Source organism: Netta rufina (assembly GCF_964035555.1).
Source record: "Netta rufina genome assembly, chromosome: 1".
NCBI lineage: Eukaryota > Metazoa > Chordata > Aves > Anseriformes > Anatidae > Netta > Netta rufina.
In genome coordinates this window covers 152,831,208-152,852,482 of record NC_140123.1, presented here as the reverse complement: position 1 = coordinate 152,852,482, position 21,275 = coordinate 152,831,208, and the positions used below count along the sequence as shown (strand labels likewise).

General features: G+C 54.2%; 1 protein-coding gene across 1 annotated transcript; it reads left to right on the top strand.

Annotated features, from left to right (window-relative positions):
* LOC311211978 (casein kinase I) lies at positions 1 to 21,128 on the top strand. Its single transcript, XM_084291027.1, has 11 exons — positions 1 to 258; positions 4,122 to 4,209; positions 9,542 to 9,652; positions 9,822 to 9,970; positions 10,658 to 10,886; positions 16,594 to 16,764; positions 17,526 to 17,674; positions 18,188 to 18,380; positions 18,470 to 18,609; positions 18,951 to 19,016; positions 19,568 to 21,128. The coding sequence occupies exons 2-10, from the start codon at positions 4,134 to 4,136 to the stop codon at positions 18,981 to 18,983; spliced, it is 1,251 nt and encodes a 416-aa protein (XP_084147153.1). The 5' UTR covers positions 1 to 258; positions 4,122 to 4,133; the 3' UTR covers positions 18,984 to 19,016; positions 19,568 to 21,128.
* Positions 21,129 to 21,275: the final 147 nt, after the last annotated feature.

Below are 21,275 nucleotides of genomic sequence, written 5' to 3'. Positions count from 1 at the left end.
CTCCGGGGCTCAATGGAAACTGGGTGAGCGCCGGGCTGCGCCGAGCACACGCCGGCTGGAGGGGACGGCGAAGCGGGCGGGGAGGCGGCAGGCAGCGCCTCGCCTCGCCTCGCTCAAGCTGAGCTGAAGGAGGGACCGCAGCCGGGGCTAGGGCAGCCGCCAGCCCTCCCCAATCCTCCGTCATCCTCCCCTCCGCCGCCGCCGGGCCCCCTGACAGCCGGCGGAGCAGCAGCCCCACACGGCCCCCTTCCCGCCTGGGTGGGTATGGGGGGCGCCCGCCTCCATCTTGGGGCGCAAACCCCGGGGGAAAGGCGGCCCCTCCGGCTCTTTGTGTGAGGGAGGGAGGGGAAGGGAAGGGAAAGGGAAAAGGAGGGGCGGGGAGGGGAGGGAGGGCAGGGCCGGGCTGGGGGGCAGCGGGGACAAAAGCCCCTTTGTGGGGGTGCTGGGGGGGGGGCGCCCCCATTGCCCCCCCCCCCCCCTCCTTGGGAAGGGGGGAGCTGGGTTTGGGGGGTCCCCGCTGCCACCCTATATAGGAAATGGGGAGGGTTTGGGGGTCCCCAAGTGGGGTCTTTGGGATGTGAACCCCCCCCTACACCGCCTTTGTGCCGGGGGGGGAATGGGGTTTGGGGTTTTTTTGGGGGTAACGGGGGGCCGCGACCGGCTGGTGTGTGTGGGGGGGTGCCGAGAAGTTGGTTCCCCTTTCACGGAGGGTGGCTGCTTTTATTAATTATTATTATAATTATAATTATTATTTTTTTGTTGTTGTTGTTGTCGTTGCCTACCCGGAAAAATAAAAGCCCCGGTACGGCCGGCTTTCGGAGTGTTTTGCCTGTAGGGGGTGGGGGTGGAAGGGGAAAGATTTATTTCATTTCACCCCCCCCCCCCCCTCCCCATTTTCTTGTTTGTGGCTGTTTGTGCCTAAAATGTAGGCTCCGATGCTGGGGGGGCTGGTTTTTAATTTATTTTTTAATTATTATGATCATTTTCTGCCCCCCCATCTTATCTGCTGCCGGATATCTGTCCTTTTCCGAAGTGTGAAAGGGGGGGGGGGGGGGGCTGTTTGATGTTTCCCCTTTCAATCAAAATGCGATTTTTTCCCCCATTTTTTTTCCTTTTTTTTTTAATTTTTTTTAAAGCCGGTTCAGATGATCGCCTCGCCAGCCTCTTCCTTTATTCCCTTCACACTGGCGCACACACACACACAGACAAAAAAAAAAAAAAAAAAAAAAAAGCCCTGCACAGCCTTTATGGGCAAAGCAACCCCCACTCTCCACACTTCCCCTTCGAGCCGGAGCGGTGCTGGGCTCGGCAGCCTCCATGATGCAGCTGCTGAGCTCGGCCGCCCCGATTGGCTTTTGGGGTGGTTTTTGGGGAGCCCAAATCCCCAGCACCTCGCTCCCCACCTCCTCAGGTGGGGCCGAGACAACTCTTCCCCTACAAAACGGCTGGCAGGGCCTTCGCCCGGCGTCGCCGCTGACACGCCGGTGTGCCGTGGGCTCCGTGCCGTGTTTATATAATGGCCTTTGTGCACGTACGTGGGTATTTGATATTATATAAAAGGGGATTGGTGCAAAATGGTGCGTGTGTGCGTGGACCGACACGGGTGGCTGCATAGTATTTTAGTATTTTCTTCCTTTTTTTTTCTTTTTTTTCCCCTTTCCGAGGCGGTGTAGTATGTTGTAGGTGTCTGGGTGATGTGGATATTACCGTATGCAAACGCTCCTGCGGAGCACACGCTGGCTTTTTTTTTTTTTTTTTTTAAGGTTGTATGCGCCTTAATCCCGTATGGAAAACTAAATGGTTTAACTAAATGATTGCCCTGCAGCCCCTGGGAGCGCTGCCTCGGCTGGAGAGTTAAAGTCTGCTTGGGGAGGGGGGGGTGGATTTCCGAAATTTCCGCACCTATAAATAATACACGGAATGATATAATTTTAAAATATCAGAACGTGAGCCCTCGGCGCTACACCCCCGTCCTTCCCTTTGCAGTAGTAGACCTGGAGGTGAGGTAAGGGCAGGAGCTGTAGGGGCGAGCGCGTGGAGGGGGAGGGAGGCAGCCGGGGAACGCGGTGGCTGTTCGGGCTCCTGCAGCAGTTGGTGCTGGGGGGCGGCCGCCCCCCTCGCCACGAGTCCCCGCTGTCCCTATCGGGCCATCGAATCCCCTATCGGGCCGTCATCGCCGCCCAGGTTCACTTGTGTGCGTGCTGGGGGGGAGATAAGGCAGGGTGACAGCTGTGTGACTGTGATTTTTCACTCCATTATCCTGCTTCCCGCTTCCACCCCCTCACCCCGGAGCAGGTTTTTTTTTTTTTTTTTTAGATTCCCCTCTGGAGCCTGTTGCTCAATCAGCTAGGAGGGCTGCTGCCCTGCTGTGCGAGAAACCCTTCTCAACCCAGCTGTCCCAAAAGGGTGGGACCGTCTTTAGGTTTAGGATTGTGGCGTTGCGGGACCGGTGTCACCGTGCCCCGGAGCAATGGGACCCCGCTGGGACCTGTCCCCAGCCCCGGCTTGGGTTGGAAGCGCTCGGGGTGGCCACAAAGGCCAGAGCCGTCTTCATGGGGGTGGCGTGATGGGTTCCTGGGGACGCGGACCTTTGATCCCTGGTTGGCGTAGGAGGCCGAGCACCTCGGCCGTGCGTTAACGTGGTGATACGGAACAGCAGGCAGCGGATAAAAGCCCTGCCTGCCTGCTGCGCCCTCGCCCAGGTGTGCCTGCCGCCCGGTTCCCTTCCCAAGGCTCTGCCTACATTCCTCGGGACTAAGAAAGTCAGAAATAGCCACGGGGTTTTGTAGTCTTCAGAAACCCACATGCGTGGGTAAAGGCGAGGTGAGGGGACTCCACCTCGCAGCGTGTTGCGGGTGGTTTCTGGTGGCAGGGCTCTGCTTTCAGGGTTCACAATGTCCCCTGAATGCCTTGATAGGATTATTTCCCCGGCCCTGCAGCTCGGCCGTTCCTCTTTCTGTAATCCCATCTCCTGGGGCAGGAGGAGCAGCTCCGGGTTTATGGTGTGCCCAGAATCCCATAGCTGGGATTATTTTTTTGTGTGTGTGTGTGTGTGCGTCTGGCAGAGCCAGCCCTCCCTCCCTCCTCTCCCTCGCTGATGCTTCCTTCCCAGCGGGCCGTGGCGAGGGAAAGTTCCTCTCACCTACTTGTGAAAAACATGAATCACTCCTCACCTTTCCTGTCCCCAACAGACTCCGTGTCTGCGTTTCGTACGCTAATAGCGTGGCATTGCATAAATCAGGAGCGCGGCGGGTTCCTCTAAAAGGAGCCGTGCTTGCAGCCCGGGGAAGAGCTGCGCTTCCTAGGGGCAAGTCGGTGAAGCTGCTGGACCAGAGGGTGGTCGCTTTAGGTTGAGGTCGGATGGGGAGCAAGTTCCTTCTACCTTAGTGGGTTTTCTCTGGCAGGTGAGGAGGCAGAGCCCGGGGAAGGTACAAAGGGAAGGGTCAAAGGGTTAGCTGATCCCCTCGGGCACCGGGATGGGGGAAGGCCCCGGCTGCTGAAAACAAGCACTTGGCTCACCTTGGGGGGGGGGTAGCACAGGCGGGGAGGCTCAGATCCCATCAGCAGAGGTGCGAGGAGATAAGCAAATGGTGTTGTTGCTTCTCTGCGCCACGGCTCCTCCCTGGCCCCCGTGCCAGCCCCAGCCCAGGGGCAGCGGAGGTGCTTGCTGCTGGCAGTCTGTCTGTCTGTCTGTCTGTCTGTCTGCCTCTCGCAGCCCCTGGTTGCAGTGCTGTGGGGCCAGAGGGAGCTCCTGGTCACGGGACACAGCACCCTTGTTGGTGTTCCTGCTGCTAGAACTGACCCGGTGCCGGTTATTTTAGCTGGCTGTGAAGGGAGAGGGTGCTGGCGCCTTCATAAAGGGATTTCCTGCCCCAAATCTGAACAAAATGGTGGGAAACGAGGTTCAATCTTTCTGCCTTCCCATGGTGTTCTCAAAAGGGTCGCGTTCCTGCAGCACTTCCAGCTCCCACTGGACATCCACGCTATCAGGGCAGTGGCTGCGTAGAAGGTGAAACATTTCAGGTGCTGGGCGAAGCAGCGAGGCCCATTCTGGAGCCTTCCACGGCTACCGAGTCAGCTCCTGGCTCTCCTCTAACCATTTTCTGCCCTTTTTTCCGCAGCACGCCTGAGCCATGGAGCTTCGAGTGGGGAACAAGTACCGGCTGGGCAGAAAGATCGGCAGCGGTTCGTTCGGGGACATTTATCTAGGTGAGTGTGAGCCTCTGCGTCCTTCCTCCTGCCAGGTTGCTGTCTCTGGGTTGCACCACTGTTTTTGTTCTGTTCGCCTGGTGGTGTTTCAGGTGCCGGGTAAGGTTGGAGGTGGTGGGGAAAGGGGGAAAAAAAGAGCTTCAAGGAGTGCTTCCAGTTGCTGCTGGCCCTCTGATGGCGCAGAGGGTGGGATGGACTCCGCCTTGCCTCACAGATACTGGAGACGGAGCGGTGTTGGATCAGAATGATCTAGGTTTGGGCTACTGAGGGTGTATTTGTCATCCACCCTCCTCCAACTCTCACGCCTCCTTCTCCTGAGCTTGGGTGTGTGGGTATAAACTCTGTGGGTGGGTGGTGGGAAGGGAGGAGATGGCCTGGCCTTCGGGGTGAGACGAGTAAAGCGATGGGGAGGCTGATAGTGGGAGAGGTGGTCCAGCACCTGCGAGAGAGGCCTGAGCCGAGGAGGTGGAAAACAGGTCGGAGAGGCTGGCCTGGTTAAAGCCCTGGGACCCAGATCTGATAGGTCTGTAGTGGGTGGGGTGGGATTTAGTGGGATTTAGAGTTACCAGCAGGAGTGACCTGAGCCGGGAGCTGCGTGGGGTCAGCGGACGGAGCCTGTGAAGCTCTGGGGTTTCCTGTTACCGCAGCATTTGGGGAGAAGTTCCTCCGAGGCAGCACACTGATGTGTAGATGCGCTCCCTGATGATGTTACTGGCTCAAACCGAGTGGGGCTGGAGTGGCGAGACTAGCCAGTAGCCCGAAAGCCACTGGTGAGAGCTGTGCTGGCCTCACCTCTTGTCCAGTTCCCACCATCACCCTGTAAGCTGTAGTCCCGCAGGCCATCTGAACAATTGCCCTTTCCTCCTGGTGTCTGCACCCTTTGGGTACTCACAGCTGCTTATCATACGCTCCTGGGCTGTTTGTTGGCTCAGTTGAGTCCTGCTTTGCTTCCCACCACATCCACCGCCCCTCCCTGCTGCTGCTCTCTCAGTTTCTCCCAGTTCGTCCATCTGCTGAGCAGCTCGGAGCCTCCACGGCGTTTCAGGTGTGGCGTTTCCAGCTCTGGGCCGAGGAGGGCCACCCTTGGGTGATGTGTAATGCCAGCTGAGACCGCTTTGGGTCTCCTGGCACCACTTTGGGTCTCCTGGGACCACTTTGGGAGACCCAAAGTGCAGAGCTGGCCCGAAACGTGCTGTCAGCTGTATTGTGCGAGGTCTCTTCCAGGTTCTGCAACATCTCCGTCCCTCCCCGAGTTCCCCTTCAGTGAATGCCTCTAGTTCAGGTTACTTCTCCCTGTTTTGTAAATCACCTTCTGTTTTCTACCTCTGGCTTCTATCCCCAGCTCTCTTTTTGCTTTATTATTCTCCCCTGATTGGTGTTGGCAGCTCCCCTTGACGAAGTATCCTGTGGGAATCATCAGTAACGGGCTTTGTTGCCACCTTTCTCCAGAGCACGAACAAAGGTGATAAATAATGGATAAGGGAGCCCAATTCCACCGGGTGCTGCCTTTTGCTTCTTTTTTTCAGCCAGTCAGTGCCTCAGGTGCTTGGGTAATGCCCAGGTGCTGGGGATCGAGGGGGGATGATTATTTTAGCCCAGACCCAGCCTTTAACACTCGTGCCAGGGCTCGAAGCCCCGCAGACCCCCTCTGACACAGGGCAGCTGGGTTCAGCCGCGTGGCTCGAGCGCGGTATCAAAGGCCTTGTGATGTTCCCTGAGGAGCAAGCCAGCCTGCTTGGAAGCAGCGATAGCGAGACTCGGCGGAGCCGGGGTGACTCCCCAGCCCCGAGGGCTCGGGCTGGCAGTCGGGAGGACTCCCGGCCTCCCTCTTTTGGGGTGGCGCTGCCTCAGGAGCCGAGGGGTGCCGCGTGCTCTGCTCCTCGGGTTTCCTGGCAGAAGGGAACCCGAATTTCCACGCGGGCACACGCACAAAGCGGGGGGAGTTGTCGCGCAGCTTAAGCTGGGGCTCAACCAACGTCCCCTGCCTTGGTGAGGGGATGGCTGCTGGATGGGGCTGCCCGCAGGCCTCGGCTAGGCCCCGTTGCCTCCAAAAAGCCTCGAGCAGGGCACCAAAACCCAGCTGGGAGCAGAGTCTCTTTGTCAGGGCGGCGCTGCCGGCCTCGTACAGATGGCCGGGGCTGGGGTCCACCCGGGGAGCCCTTGGGGTGAGCGCAGGGGGCGAGGAAGGAGGGAGCTGCAGACAAAGCATGCCGGGACAGCACAGCGCTGCCTTTGGACAGTTCCTGCTCGCAAGCTCCTCCTCGCTGGGAGGGGAGCTCGTTTCCTTTGTTTCCCGGCCTGTTAACTCTCTCTCACCCTCTCTGCCTTCTCCCATCTGCTGGCAGCCCTCCTTTCTTCCCTCTAGGAGCCGGGGCAGGCGCCCGTCGGCTGGCCCCCGCTGCGGGAGGAGGGTGGCGTTGGCCGCACCAGGCGGGCGGCCAGGCCTCTCTTAAAAGCAGATCCTGTTCAGCAGGTGACATCCCCTGTCCCCGGGGCCCCGCTGCAAACAGCTCGTGATGAATGAGTCGCTGCCGTGCGCGGCCCCCACAGCGGAGCGAGACCGGGGGCGGATGTTAGGAATTATCCCCGATCCTACAGCCGTCTCTCGGCTGGCTCGTCTGAAACCGGGGGGGGGGGTTTCAGAGCGAGGAACTGTTGCTTTTGTGTTTGTGCCTTTAAAAAAAGATGGTGGTTAAGGCGGGGAACAAAGGGAGTCCTCTCTGATCCTCCTGGTTGCTGGTAGTCGCTGTCTGAGTAGACCTCTAGCCCCCAAAAAATAAATGATAGAGGGAGCAAGCTGAAGGTATTAGGGGCGGGGGGCTGGCTGAAGGCCTGTCACCCCCTCAGCAAAAAACAGCCCCTTATCAGACTAAATTCATCCTATTTTCGCTGTCCCAGGCCACGGGGGATTGTGCTTCCTCTCGGAGGCTGACACCTGCATCTGGGCTACCAAGAGCGTGGGGCTGGTGGCCACGCTGATCACTTGAGCGCCACCCTCGTGTTTTGTAGGATCTAAGCTCTCCTAATGTTCGATGCCCCCCTTTTCCATTCCCACTTTACGTGCTCGCAGATGGCACCCCCACCTGCAGGCAGCCTTGTCAGTGGGTACGTTGCCATCTTCCTAAACACGCGTTCGTCCTTCCACTCTTTGGCTTTTGGGGGTAAAAGGGTCGTTGAAAATGCTGCCAGAAGTCCACGAGAGTCATCGCTTCTCGTGTGGCAGCAGATGGACTGGGAGAGGGGAAAAAAAAAAAAACAGGGGATGCACAAGGGAGCTGCTGCGGAGGATTTGGAGGAAAATCTTCACAAAGGCAGGGGGAAGAGAGATGGGAAGGAAATGCTCTTGTCTTTTTGGGTATCCTGGGTGTTTCCGTGCTGAATGTGGCCCTGTGGTTGAACGCCCATTTAGAAGGTACACAGCTAGTCCAGGGCCACGTCCTTGCTGTGATCTGAGCCCCTTTTACTGCTCTTCTTTCCCTGATCTTTGTAAGAAGGGTCCTGTGGTGGAGTGAAGGGAAAGAACGGGCTTGGTTTGCTGGCCAGCAGGTCTTTAAGTGGAAAATAGCAATCTTTTTTTTTTCTGAAGTAACCCTTGGAAAAATAGCTCTAACTATTGGGGTGGTTTTTCCCCCTTCCCTTCAACTGGCTCTTGAGTAAAAACCCTTATTAAATCCATTCCATTGCTCCTCCTTCCCCTCCCTCCGAGCACCCTAAATAATTCCTCTCCCTCCTTGGTGTTTACAGCCTTCAAATATTTGCAGACTGTTGTCATGTCCCATTCTTCTTCCCCACCCTTCTTAGTTGTATCTCTTGTCTCTGTTACATATTTAGCTCTTTTAATCTTTCTTAGTAAATCAATCCCTCTAGGCCCTGATCGTTTTTGTTCCTCTCTTTCAAATTCCTCCCAGCTTGTCTGTCTCGACCTGACACTGTAGCATCTCAATGACGTCTTCTTGCTCGCAGGGAGCTCTTGGCTGACTCTTGTGTACAAGCAGCGCCCGAACCCTTCAGCACGAGATGGATCTCGTTTAGGATCCACTGGGAGAAGGGATTTAGTTGCACAAACTGTTCCTTTTTTCTCTCTAGTCCCTGGTTCTGGAGGAAGTGTGTGAAAGAGGATGGAGAGAGATCCATCTGCAGCTGTCCTTGTGGGTTTCTTTAGGACTTTCAGAGTCTTAACGCAGGGGTCGGGAGGCACGAATTCACCACACCTACAAAAACCGGCTGTGGGTTACCTACAAAACACCAGCTCTGACTCCAGCTCACGCTCCCCACGCGTGTGCCGGAGCAGTTTGCTTTGGGAGAGTTCCCAAGCAGCTGGGAAGCAGAGCTGCCCTCTGAGCTGCCTTCGGGTGCAACTTCTAACAGTCCCTGATACGAGGAAGGGCTTGTTTGTGCGCGAGGCAGGCGCGGGAAGGGGGAGAGAGAAGCAAGGCTGGAGTGTCATTCCCGTGACCTGTGGCAGATCTTCATTCTTTCCATTTTAGGATGATGGGAAACATCTGGAATCCTCCCTGCTAATACTAGAGAAGGATCAGCCTGTTCCTCCTCTGGCAGTGCGCGTTGGGACTAAAGTGCTGGCTTTCGTGGCTGGCAGCTCGCTTCTTTTTTAGAAGGAAGCACGCGGGGAGGTGCTTTTGTGTCACCACAAACCATCGAGCAATACCTTCAACAAAAGGCGTCCGAGTAGCTTAATTCAGTTCCGGGCTCAGTTTATTTCTTCACGCTTCTAATTTTGGATGCAGCAAATGTTTTTGTGTTGGCAAAAGATAAAGGTATTGTTAAAGCCCTCAGGAGAGGGAGAAGCTGGAGGTTGGGGAATTGTCTGTATCAAGCAGGTCAGGGCTGTAGGAAAAACCAGAGGGAATGTTAGCAATGTCTCCTCAACCCATTGGCACCGGAGGTAAGCAGTAATTTTTCTAGGGAAGATGCACTCCGTATCCCTGCCTGGGGGCTGATTTGGGCTTAGGGGGCTGAGCGTATGCTCAGGGACAGCTAAAACTTGTCCTCGGTTTTGTTCCTGCTGGTGCAGGCTGTCCTCTCAAAGTCTGGCACTTGTTGAGACAACGAGGCAGTTTGTGTGTTGTAAAACTGTTGTTCTAGCCCAGCTGCAGGGGCAGAGCTGGCTCGCTAGTCATGTGCCTTCCTCTGGACGTCTCTCTGCACATGGCAGTGCTGGAAGCTTGGTAGGAAGCGGCCGGATCTCGTTTGTGTCGCAGAGAATAAATTTCAGGGCAAATCTCAAGGGTTGGGCACCTGCGAGGGCCTTGTTAAAATGGTTTACTTCACTGGAAGCCTGCTTGATCTTCGTTTTACCCTCGTCTCTGCGCAGGAGCCAACATTGCAACTGGTGAAGAGGTGGCCATCAAACTGGAATGTGTCAAAACCAAGCACCCCCAGCTCCACATCGAAAGCAAGTTCTACAAGATGATGCAAGGAGGAGGTGAGCTGGGGAGGAGAGGACGGGGCTGGGGGAGCGAGCGGTTGGGGGAGGGAATTATTCTGGAGGGCCTCAGAAAAAAAAAACGATTTGGTATCGCACAGAACCCGCTCGGCGGGGGCTGCAGCAGTTTGCCTGTGTTCTGGGGGCTTAATTTTTGTGTTTTCCCCAGTGGGCATCCCCTCCATTAAGTGGTGTGGAGCGGAGGGGGACTATAACGTGATGGTGATGGAGCTCTTGGGGCCGAGCCTGGAAGATCTCTTCAACTTCTGTTCCCGCAAATTTAGTCTCAAGACAGTTCTGCTCCTAGCAGACCAGATGGTGAGTTTCCTCTGAAGCATTTGTGCCTACTCTCCTTCTCCCTGCCTCTTTTATCTTTTATCCCCATCCACCGTGCTCGAGCAATGCCGTACCCCAGGCTTTTGCATTTAGCAGCAAGTGGCTGCCAGGTTTTTCTTCCTCGATGAAGCTGGAGGCCTGGAACCTAGGCACTGCTGACTTTTTCTAATCTCTGCCCGTCCTTCCTTCCTCTTTTGCTCGCCCTCTGTTCGTGTTGCATGCGTAGATACTTTTACTGGCCTGATAAACAACTTCTATTGCTACCCACCCTGAGTAAACCGCGCCTGCCCTGGGCTTAGGATCTTCAGCTCTTCTGGACCCTCTCCTTTCCCAGCCTGGCTTAGTTTGAAAGCTGACTGGTGGCAACCCTGAAGCTCAGAGTTTCAGTCCACGCAAAGACTCTCCAATCCCTTCCTTGTGGCGCTAACAGTGACCTCCCCAGGCTGAGGACTGTGCTGGTGTGCAGGGTCAAATTCCATCTCCAGATCCTCCAGGGGGTGGGAAGGGTTGTGTTTTCCTTGCCTGCCATCTCGGATATTCTCTGCAAAAGGGTCCCTTTGCCTGCTTTGACAGGGTATGGCATCTTTAGAATGGCTGCAGCTACGATGAGCTTTCTTTTCACTTCTCACTTTGTTTTATTTGATTTTTTATTTTTTTTTCCCCTTCCAGATTAGCCGTATCGAGTACATTCATTCCAAGAACTTCATCCACCGGGACGTGAAGCCAGACAATTTCCTTATGGGGCTTGGCAAAAAAGGCAACTTAGTCTACATCATTGATTTTGGCTTGGCCAAGAAATACCGAGACGCCCGGACCCACCAGCACATCCCTTACCGGGAAAACAAGAACCTGACCGGCACAGCCCGTTACGCCTCTATCAACACCCACCTGGGAATCGGTGAGCCTGCTGTTGCTTTCCACGGGACACACTTCTGTGTCTGGTGCCAGGGGGAGCAGCAAATGTTCTCCTGAAGGTTTCAAAGCCACCTCCAGGGTTTGAGTCGCTCGCAGCTGGGTCCTGCGCCCGGCTCTGCTGCTGCAGGTGGCGGGCAAAGAACTGAATCCTTGTGGCTGTGTTACCTCTCCTGCCTTCTGCGTCCTTCTGAGCTCCAGAGAGGATGAATTGCCTGCTGGTGTGTGTTTGTGCACTGCTTAGTAGTACAGCAGGGCCCTATTTCAAGCGGTGAGGCCGCGAGCCTCTTGAATTTACTGCCTCTAACTCTGCCTTGTGCCGTTTTAGATGTGTGAGGAGGCATTGGCAGACCCTAAGCCCTTAGGGATAGGTGCAGCTGAAAAACCTCGCTTCCCGACTGCATCGGCGATGAGTTTGTAGCTGTCAGAGCTGGAGGGTGCAGGCCCACCACCATGCGGTGAGGCTCCTCTCACCCACCGCTGAGGAGGGGGACAGCAGCGTGCTGGAAACGCAGGAGCAGATGAAACGAGGGGAGGCTTCCTTCGGCACAAACATCCAGGTTTTGTGATAATGAGGGCTGTTGGCTTTCGCAGGCCTTTAAGAGGCGTGGGCGTGCTGACAACACTCTCCCATTCACCTCAGAGAGAGAACACGAGGCAGCTCTGGGGAGCCAGGGCTCTGCTCTGATGATTTCAGGCTACTCCAGCGGTGATAAAGCTGGGCTGGATGTTCAGCCGGGTTTTATACCGCTGACAGGCTTTGTAGATGCTGCACGGGGTAATCCACGGGGCACTTAAACCTCCTGAAGTCACCCAAGCTCTTGGCCTAGGAGTGAGCCCCGTAACCTGGTGGCTGTGAGGAGCAGAGGTGGAAACCTCTTGCAGTTTTTTTCTCCCTTTCCCTGACTGGGTGCTTCTTTCTCTGTGACCTCTTTGTCCCCGCCGTGAGGGTTTTGTATTTACCACGGGGTTCCTTCCGAACAGGCTGAGGTTGTTCTGCTACTGAGCAGCAGAAACACCAGAACTGCCCGGCCGGCAGATCGAGGGACGCAGCTCGGTTTGCATTCGGGAGAGCTTCTTCTGAAATGTGTAAGCTGGGAATTTGGGAATCACAGCAGAGAGCTCAGATATTTTGCACTAACAGCTTCTACAAGTTTTCATATCCTCGTATTCCTAGGGAAAGCTCTCGCTTCTCCCCTCTCGCAGATGTTTTCTCCAAAGCCTAGAGCCAACACTTGACCTGCGGAGCAAGCAGTTTCTCCCCGTCCTCCTTGCTTCCTACTCCGCAGTCCCAGACTGAAACTGCTTTATTTATACTGAAACAGGGACTGCTGTGTGCTGAGTGGACTGTGACCTCCCGCCTTCTTTCGTGTCGTAAAAATAGCTCTTGTGGTGCTCCCCGGGTCGCTCTCCTGTATTTTGGCGTGACCCGCTTATATATAAACCGGCTCTCCGCCGAATTCTCGGTCAAGATTTCCACAGCCATGGTAACTGCCACCAGGAGACATGCACAAAATAATTCTTCCTGCTATGTCTGCCGATCCCTTCTGCGTGTGCCTGCCCCGTCTGAACCGAGCGCGAGAGGCTGGCTGCCTGGGCGTGGGCGCGGCTTGGTTGTTCTTGAGCGGCTTTATTATTCACCCGACCCCTAACTTAGCCCTTTACTACTGCTGCTTGGCTCGTGGGTCAGGAGGGACAAACATCTGCGCCCTGAGCCGAGGGCAAATTGCAGCCGCCGTCAATCCGAGCGCCGCAGTCCCTTGCTCTCTCCGTGCCCTTTGCTTCTCAAACGCTGGGTGTGAGTTACCCGGTGCAGCAGGTCTCGGGCACGTTATCTCCACGCCGCGGATCTGTCACCTCGCTGGGATTTCGGGGCAGCCGACCTGCCTGGAGGAGAGGGTTTGGGGTGGCAGGGTGGCAGCCGGAGTCCCTCTTTCTCGAGCCCCTAGCACGGGGTAAGTGGCAGACGTGTTTGTGAGTTAGCAGCATCGCCATGGGAACAGTCGCTCTGCATTTTTATTTTATTTTTTGTCTTTTCAGATACTAAATTCTCTGCCTTAACGTTGCGTTACCGCGGTTTAGGGGGAGAGGGAAGGAACCAGGTGCTGGGGTATCGGTGTGACGGGAATAGCAAATGAATAAACGCCTTTATTTGAATGTGCAAGCTAAGGGTTGGGCATTCCGATGTCTGGAGGAAACACATTCTTTTCCCAGTGACCGGGCAGGGGGGGGAAAAAAAGTAGGAGGCGAGATCGGGGAGGGCTTCCACAGCTGGAGACTCGCCGTTGGGGGAGGCAGCGGACTGTGCAGGCTTGGGTTCACGCATTCCAGTCAATTTTCACATGCTCTGGGGATGAGAGTCCCCTGCACCCTCTGGAGCTTGCGAAGTCTGAAATAGATGCCCAGGGGTGCCCGGGAGCCGCTGCTGGGGGAAGCCTGGTGGGCTCCGTCTGGGTAACAGGAGGCTGGGGGCGGGGGGGCGGCGCCTCCCCAAACCCGTCTCGAGGCCGGCACAGGCGTAGGCTGTGCCGATCACGAAGGTCTTCTGCTGACCCCGCTTTCTGCCACCCCGTTTCAGATCTCTGTGAGCTTTGAAAGGCCGTCACCACGCGGCGGGGAGAGAAAGAAAGGGGAAGCGTAGTCCCAGAATGTGCAGCGTCAGGTCTGAGTGCGTAATCAGGAAGGCATTGCTTGGGTAAGACTGCTCGTAGCCTGGCTGGCTCTAGCAAAGAGGTTTTTTTTTTTGATTTAGGGAGGCCAGCATTGCTTGGGGTGGGAGGGAAGCACCATGCAGGGGGACCAGGAGGTGCTTCGAAACTAGTTTTGGCACGAACCTGGCATCCAAGGCAAGCAGTCCTCATTCTCTCGTCTTTGCCCAAGCATGTCTCCAGCAGGTAGCTCACCTTCCTGCCGCTCACCCCTGCCGCAGCTCCCTCTGAGGACCCACTGGTACAAAAGGAGCTACGGCGTGGGCTGGGATCTCCCTGGGAGTGGGAAGAAGCTGGCACCGCATCTCCGCGCCGCTCCTGAGCACGGGGGGGGGGGGGTTTGGATTTGAGAGGCCGTGCTGGGCTGTGTGGGAGGCCAGCCTCGTGTTTTGCGTTGGAAGGGCGTTTGAGTGAGGAGCAGCGTCTTGGAGAAGCAGCAGCTCCCCGTCTGTTGTACGAGAGCTGAGAAACTGAGCTGAAATGGAGAGAGGAAGTGTGAGGTGGCGTTGCAGGTTGGGCGCAGGTCACGGCTGTAACCCTGCCCCTGAACCGGCTCGCTCTGCGCAGGCGCTCACCTCGCTCGTGTTTCTTTTTCTCTTCTCGAGCCGTAGGGTGAGATTTTGGCCTGCTTCTTCGCGAGGTGGTCAACGATTGTCGAGCTTCTGAAATTGGGAAGTAGTGATGTTAGATAACACTTCTCTGGTTCACTAAGGTGACGTTTTTTTTCCTAACTCCAACTTATTACTCCCTTTTTGGCTGTTTGATGTTACCTACACTTCTGTGGCTGTTGGTACACAAGGTCAGGCAAAATAACTAAATAAAAATGGAGATAGCTTAAGAATGCGTGCCTCTGAAAATTAAACAGAGAAACGGGATTTAGGAACTCCTTCTTCACCATCACCCAACATTTCAGTTGAGGGTCTTGCAGCTGGGGCTGCAGGTGAAAGGAACCTACAGTGTTTGAGGTCTGTACCAGAATTCAGGTAGTGTGACAGCCGTGACCCATGTTGGTGCTCCGGGCTCCTCACAGACTTTGAATCTCTCTGAAGTTGTTTTAAGTGCCTCCAGTAAGGCCTTGCAGCATCCCCCACCAAACTGGGTCTTCTGAACCCTCTGCCCAGTAGGTTTCCCTGGTTCCTGCCCCGTCTATCCCTACTCTAAGGGCTACCCCCACGCTCCAGACAGGGAATCAACAATTACAGGCTGTCAGAGCTGCACTGTGGAGAAATTGAAGGCTGGCAAATTGCAGAATCCGGGTTGCCTTCACCACCTCTGCTTTCAGGCCCTGGATATGTGTTGGGGCTCCATTTCCACAGGCTTCCCGTCTCGGTCAGGACGGAGGTTGTTATCAAACACGGTGCAGTTTAATTTATTTGATACGTGAGGTGTGTAATCGCAGCCCTCTGAGGGCATGTGCAGCCCAGCCTTCAGCCAAATGCAAAACGGTGCCTTGCTTTTCCCTGCTTCCCCCCCTGCGTCTGACAGCCAGCCCTGTGGTTATCTTTGGCAGCAGCCTGATGAGATTAGGAAGCATTAGCCCCTCTAAAGTGGGCAACTTGCAGTGGTGCAGCCATTCCTGCGCGCTCAGAGTAAGACAGTTTGGGGATCAGTGGGGCTTCCTTCTCCTCCACTTGGCCATAAGGTTTTTATGCCGTTTCATGCGCTTTGAACCTCTTTTTCTTCTGCAGCCTTCAGAAAAGTGGCTCGGGTAGGCTGGCAGAGCGAGGGGTGCCAGGACCACTGCACTGGCCTTCGGATGGGGCAGGTGGCAGCGTGTAGCTGACACCGAACCCACAGATTAATATGTAGTCTGCAGCAGCTTTTGGGACGTGGCACTGAATCCGGCAAGACGTGCTGCGGTAGTAGGCGAATGTCCTGGATGAACCTCTTCAGCCTTTCTTCTTCCCCTGTGTTCTCCATCGAGCCGTGTTTTGCATCTTACCTGTTTAAGTTGTTCTCCAGAAGATGCAAAACACTTCCTCCAAAGTGGTTGGTATTTGGGAGGGAAGTAGGGCGACAGGGGCCAGAGCTTCTCGGGAAGGCGTGTAGATGAATTCGTACGTACGCTGGGGGAGCTGAGGGAAGTGTCACAAGTTAACCCGGCCAAGTTGCTGAGCTTCTCTGTCAACTGCATCCTGAGCAAACTTGTAACTTAAAATGGCTTGGCCATGACAAAGAAACAGTTACATGTGAAATATTTTTGCTTGGGAAACAAAGTTTTGTGTTTCATAAATACATATCTAAAAGCAGACCTTTATAATGACCTGTTAAGGACAGTCCTTGCCCTGAGTAGGGTTGTCAGTGGTGCCAGTTACACGGTCATTCCCATTTGGAGGGGAACCTTTTTGTTCAAAGTGTGCCTTTTTTTCCTCTTCCTCTTGAAAAATGCCACCGATCCGTCTCTGCACGGTATTACCTAACAATACTACCTGCTGGGCTTCTCTAAATTATGAGCACAGTTGTTTATCTCGAGAAGGGGTCACTAGTTCCTTGGTTTTGCCCTGTCTAAAGGGTATCAGCAGATAAGCTGGAAGATGTGTTTGAAAGGGCAGTCTGGGGCTTGCCTCTGTGAGCTTTGTCTCTCCGTGACAGTCTCTGCCATGACTAATCCCCGGGTTAGGTCTTGTCCTGGGTGTGGAGGAGCGTAAGTGCCCTTCCTCTGTGACGGGGAAGAGGAAGCAGGCAGAGCTGCTGCAGCGCTTCTTGATGTTGGATTCTCGTGGGAATTAAGGCTTCTCGGCGGGAGGAAGGAGGCAGTCAGAGTAATTACCCCTTTCGGAGCGGCTTGTGCTGTAGCTGCAGTATGAACAGCCCTGTAGGAATTTGTACTGGAATTTCTTCTGCCGGTTTGTCTGTCCCTACAGACCCAACAAAGAAGAGCGAGATGCTGTTTCTTTGCTTCTGTGTTCACCTCCAAACCTGTGTGATTGCCGAAGCAGTTCTGGTTGCCACTCACTCCTTGCCCCGTGTAACTTCTTCCCGCAGAACAAAGCCGTCGCGATGACCTGGAGAGCCTGGGCTACGTGCTCATGTATTTCAACCTGGGCTCGCTGCCCTGGCAGGGCCTCAAGGCTGCCACCAAGCGCCAAAAGTACGAGAGGATCAGCGAGAAGAAGATGTCAACGCCCATTGAGGTGCTCTGCAAAGGGTACCCTTGTAAGTGCTCTGATCTCGGTGGCTGTCTTGTGTGGTGCATGGCTTGCTTCTGCTGCTGAAACTCCCTGCAGCCTCGGGTGCTGAAGGGCACGGCCCGGTAAGCCCAGCCCCAGATGTGCTGCTGACACCGGTGAGGAGAAGCAAAAGAGACCCGTGATGATACATTTCTGGTTCAGATGTCAGAAATTTAGGAGTTTTAGCAGACAGATGAGCCTTGTTTTAGTAAGGGCATGAAGCTGCTGGGGAGGATCTTTGAGAAACTCAGAAGCAGTCTGGAAAGGGGACGTGTAGTGAGGTGAGAAGGTGTGCACATGACCCCGAATTATCCTGGATGATAGGGATTAGGACTGACCACGATGAATCCCAGAAACAACCAGGCAGCGGGGCGGCAAATGCAATCCTTTGTGGACAAATGTGGAGCCCTGTATGCGGGGGGAGAGTAGAAGTCCTCGTGGCACGTATGAAGCAGTAGGCTCTGAGGTGACAGGTGCTGCTTGGCGGGGAGCTGTTTGAGCTACAATAAACGCTTCTGCGAAAGCATCAGCTTCACGCTGAGTGGCTACTGAGGAAGGTCAGTCAGGTGCCCACCAAATAAATCTGGCTCCTGCCAGCCTCAAAACAGAATGATACGGTTCTTCACGCAGCTGTGGAGCTCCTTCCTTTCCAGAAGATGCAGCTGCCTACTTCTGGCCACTGGACTAAGGAGGAGCTCTGGGGGAACAAACGGTGCCTAACAAGCAACTGTTCTCTGCTCTCCCCAGCTGAGTTCTCAACATACCTCAACTTCTGCCGCTCGCTGAGGTTTGATGACAAACCCGACTACTCCTACCTGCGGCAGCTCTTCCGCAACCTCTTCCACCGCCAGGGCTTCTCCTACGACTACGTCTTTGACTGGAACATGCTTAAATTTGTGAGTGTGTGTGTGTGGGGAGAGGACGGGAGGAGCACGGGTTGGTTTGTGGCGTGGAGATGGGGGAGGGAAGTCAGGAACTGCCTGTCATTTGTATTTAAGCCTAGTGAGCAACTTGAGAAAGGGGACCAGGCAGTGTAAAAAGAGGTAGAGCTGTTCTGTGGTGCCGAGGGGTACAGCTGCCGTTCTGTCAGTGTGTCTGATGCAGCGTGTGCATCAACAGATCGATCTCACGCTGTACGTAGGTAGGAGTAACCTTTTAGGGGAGAACTACAGCTGGAGATGGGACAGAAGTAGACTGTGATGACAGCTCTAGTACCACGTGCTTGCTTTCTTCCCCATTTCTCCGTGGAAGGGAATGAAGCCCCTCTGGGTGGAGTGGAGGATGGTGGGGTGAGCTTGTTTTGGGGATGAAGCTCTCCTTTCTTGTGGTCAAGTACCCTGAATCTTCTGTCTGCTGCTGTCTCCCCTGCCTGACTGCCACGTTTTGGGTTTTCCCTCTTTCTGCCCCAGGGAGCAGCCCGAAACCCCGAAGACATGGATCGGGAGCGGCGAGAGCACGAGCGAGAAGAGAGGATGGGGCAGCTGCGGGGGTCAGCCACGCGAGCACTGGCCCCTGGCCCACCCGCCGGAGCCACTGCCAACCGTCTCCGCAATGTCACAGAGCCCATGGCCTCCACCCCCACCTCCCGAATCCAGCAGTCTGGTGAGTGGGATGGGGGAGCTGCCCCCGTTTATCGACCGGATGCTGGAGCCAGGCTGACGTCGTCGTCTCGCGGTTCTCTGCCCCAACAGGAAACACGTCCCCCAGAGCAATCTCCAGAGTGGACAGGGAGAGGAAGGTCAGCATGAGGTTACACCGAGGAGCTCCCGCCAACGTCTCCTCATCCGACCTCACAGGGCGGCAAGAAGTGTCACGGATTTCAGCGTCACAGGTGAGCCCCCGCTGTGACGTACGTGGCCTTGGCCTGGGTGCTCCACAAAGAGCGAGGGCCCTGCAGGCGGTTTTTGCTCGATTTGCTGGAGCTGATGTGAGTCGTGCCATGAGTTCAGTCGTGCGTTTTCTGCAGGCCGTGCTCAGTGCGGTGTTAGCTCTGCTTTGCTCAGAGCGAGCCTTCACCTGGTTGTCTTCCAGACCACAGTGGTTTGGAGAAGTGGAACAGTAAACCCTTGGGAGGGATGATATCCTGAGAGAGGAGCTCAAGCTCTCTGTTTTTGTGTCCTTCTTGCCTTTTTCTTCCTCCATCCCTTACATATTCTTTCTCTTCTTTTGCAGACGAGTGTGCCATTTGATCACCTTGGGAAGTGAGGAGCAATTGCCACTGGACCAGTGTTTGCTTAGGTGAGCCTGTCCTCACAACCTGGGATCCCACAAGGAGGGAATTGCTGCCACTAGGGATTCGGTTAAAGCCTTGAAGTTACTGGGGGGGACTGGGGCCATTTCCTTTCCCCTTCACCTTACCGTAATTTAATGAATTAAATTAAAACGAGATGTTTTTTTGGCTTCGGAAGGATGTGTAAGGTTTGCTGCCAAAGCCTCAGGGATGAATTATCTTGGGCGTAAAAGCAGCTTCCATTTCTCCTGGAGGGTAGGGAGGGTGGAGAAGGTGCTGGGCTGGGGAGCCATTTTGTTAGTTCCTAATGAATGCTTTTCTGGCAGCGTGATGGTTGTGGGGAGGAGGGTGCTGAGCATGGATTAAGGGTGTGAAACTTTGCCCAGCAAGAGAGCATCTCTTCTGACTGGACAGGGTAACTCTGAGGGGTGGCCGGGCTGTGGAAGATGATTTGGTTTGTTATGTTCCAGTTGGTATTGGAATTGCTGGGAAGAGCCTTTTCTCCTAACTTTGTCTTCCTTTTTTTTTTCTCTTTTTTTTTTTTTTTTAATCTCTCTAGTGTCTTCACTGTATTTTTCTTTTAAAAAACAAAAAATCCAAAAAAAAAAAAAAACAAACAAAAAAGTAAAAAAAAAAAATCATTCAAAAAAAAAAAACAAACCCAAGAAACGAACGATTTTTTTTTCTTTTTGCCAACGACGAGGAGTCAAGCTGTGCCCCCGTGCTGGCGCGAGCCGTTTCCGAGAGGGCCGCCTGCGAGCACCTCCGAGGAGCTGACGACGCGGGAGCCGTGCAGAAACACCTCCGCTGCCCCCCCGGGCCATACCGTTGCCTACCCCGTACCCTCTCCTGATGATCTGCTCCTGGTTTTCTTTTTTTTTTTTTCCCCCCTCTCCCCTTTGGGTATCTTCTGCTTCATTTTTTTTTTTTTATCATTTTCAAGTCATATGGTTTCTAGCCATATACGTTTTAACTTTGCTCTCCTTTTTCTCCAAGGGCAGGGGGCGAGGGGCTTTGTTTGCTCTTGTTTTGTTCTCTTCAGGCGCCTGGTGGGCTGGGAGGGAATCAGATCCCAGCCACGCTGGTTGGCAGAAATCTGATTTTTTTTTTTTTTTTTTTATTATTATTATAACAGAATTTATTTTCTCAAGCATTAAATTAATTTTAAGCTGTGAGGGGAACTGCGGCAATGGGCCTCATCGTTGACTCGGGCTTCCTTTCCTTGGGTGGCTTCTCTGCGTCTTTTTGGGCTGTCGGGAAGCGCCAGCCTGCCCTGCTCCGAGGGCTCTGGGTGTAGGGGCACCCGGCCACAGCGAGGATGGGGATGCAGGAGCTGGCGTGCAGGGAGATGCGAACCCACCTCCCATCCTGCGGCGGGGTCTGTCTTTTATTTTGATTTTTATTTTTTTTCCGTCTGGCTGTGCGTGTTTTTCTATTATTATTTTTTTTTTTTTCGTATTTTAATTCAAAAACTTGTTTTAATTCCCGCGGAGAGAGAGAGCGTGTGGGACTCGAGGAGACGAGAGGGGCACGCAGAAACCGGAGGGCGCGGCGTTCGTTCGGAGCGGTGCCTCTTGCTCTCCCCTTCCCTCTCGCAACCCCAAGTAAGATCCACCGGACGTGCACAACCCCTTCCTGCCCTCTCCCCCTTCCTTCCCTCTCCCCCCCCACACACTTTAGTTGTTTTTAAATTTTAATTTCGGAAGCCGCAAGCTTGCTTGGGGCTTCGAAACACGAGGATCACCACTGCGACCTATGGCCTGTAGCAGACACACTGTCCCTGTAGTGTGGAGCCGATGGGTTGTTGGCAGGGCGGGGAGGGTGGGGTTAGTCTTTTTTTGTTTGTTTGTTTTTTATCCTTTCTATTTAACACTTTTATTATTTTCCTCCCTCGTTTGTTGTTTTTTTTTTTTTTTTTTTTCCCTAATTTATTTACCCCTCTTTTACTGTCTCTCTTCTCTCTTTTTTTTTTTTTTTTTAATTAAAGAGCAAAACTTTTTATTACTTTGTAATTTAAAAAAAAACAAACAAAAAAAAAAACCTGAAGAACTTTGGGGGGGATTTTGTACTTTTTTCCTGTGTAAATATTGGACTTTTTTGAGCTTTATCGTGGTTGTTAATTTGAAGTAATAAAGTAGAAAATGATAAAGTGACGCCAGCATCCGTCATTTCTTCCTTCCTCGCGGCCCAACCTCTCTTCCCTGAGTTCCCGGAACGAGTTTGATCCCAATTCCTGGAAGAAAAAAAAAAAAAAAAGTACCTAAAAA

Excerpts from the sequence above, each read along its gene's own strand:
- LOC311211978 (XM_084291027.1), top strand. The coding sequence starts at position 4,134 with ATGGAGCTTCGAGTGGGGAACAAGTACCGGCTGGGCAGAAAGATCGGC. Across the intron at positions 10,887-16,593 it reads CAACACCCACCTGGGAATCG|AACAAAGCCGTCGCGATGAC; the intron begins GTGAGCCTGCTG and ends TTCTTCCCGCAG. Across the intron at positions 17,675-18,187 it reads ACTGGAACATGCTTAAATTT|GGAGCAGCCCGAAACCCCGA; the intron begins GTGAGTGTGTGT and ends TTTCTGCCCCAG.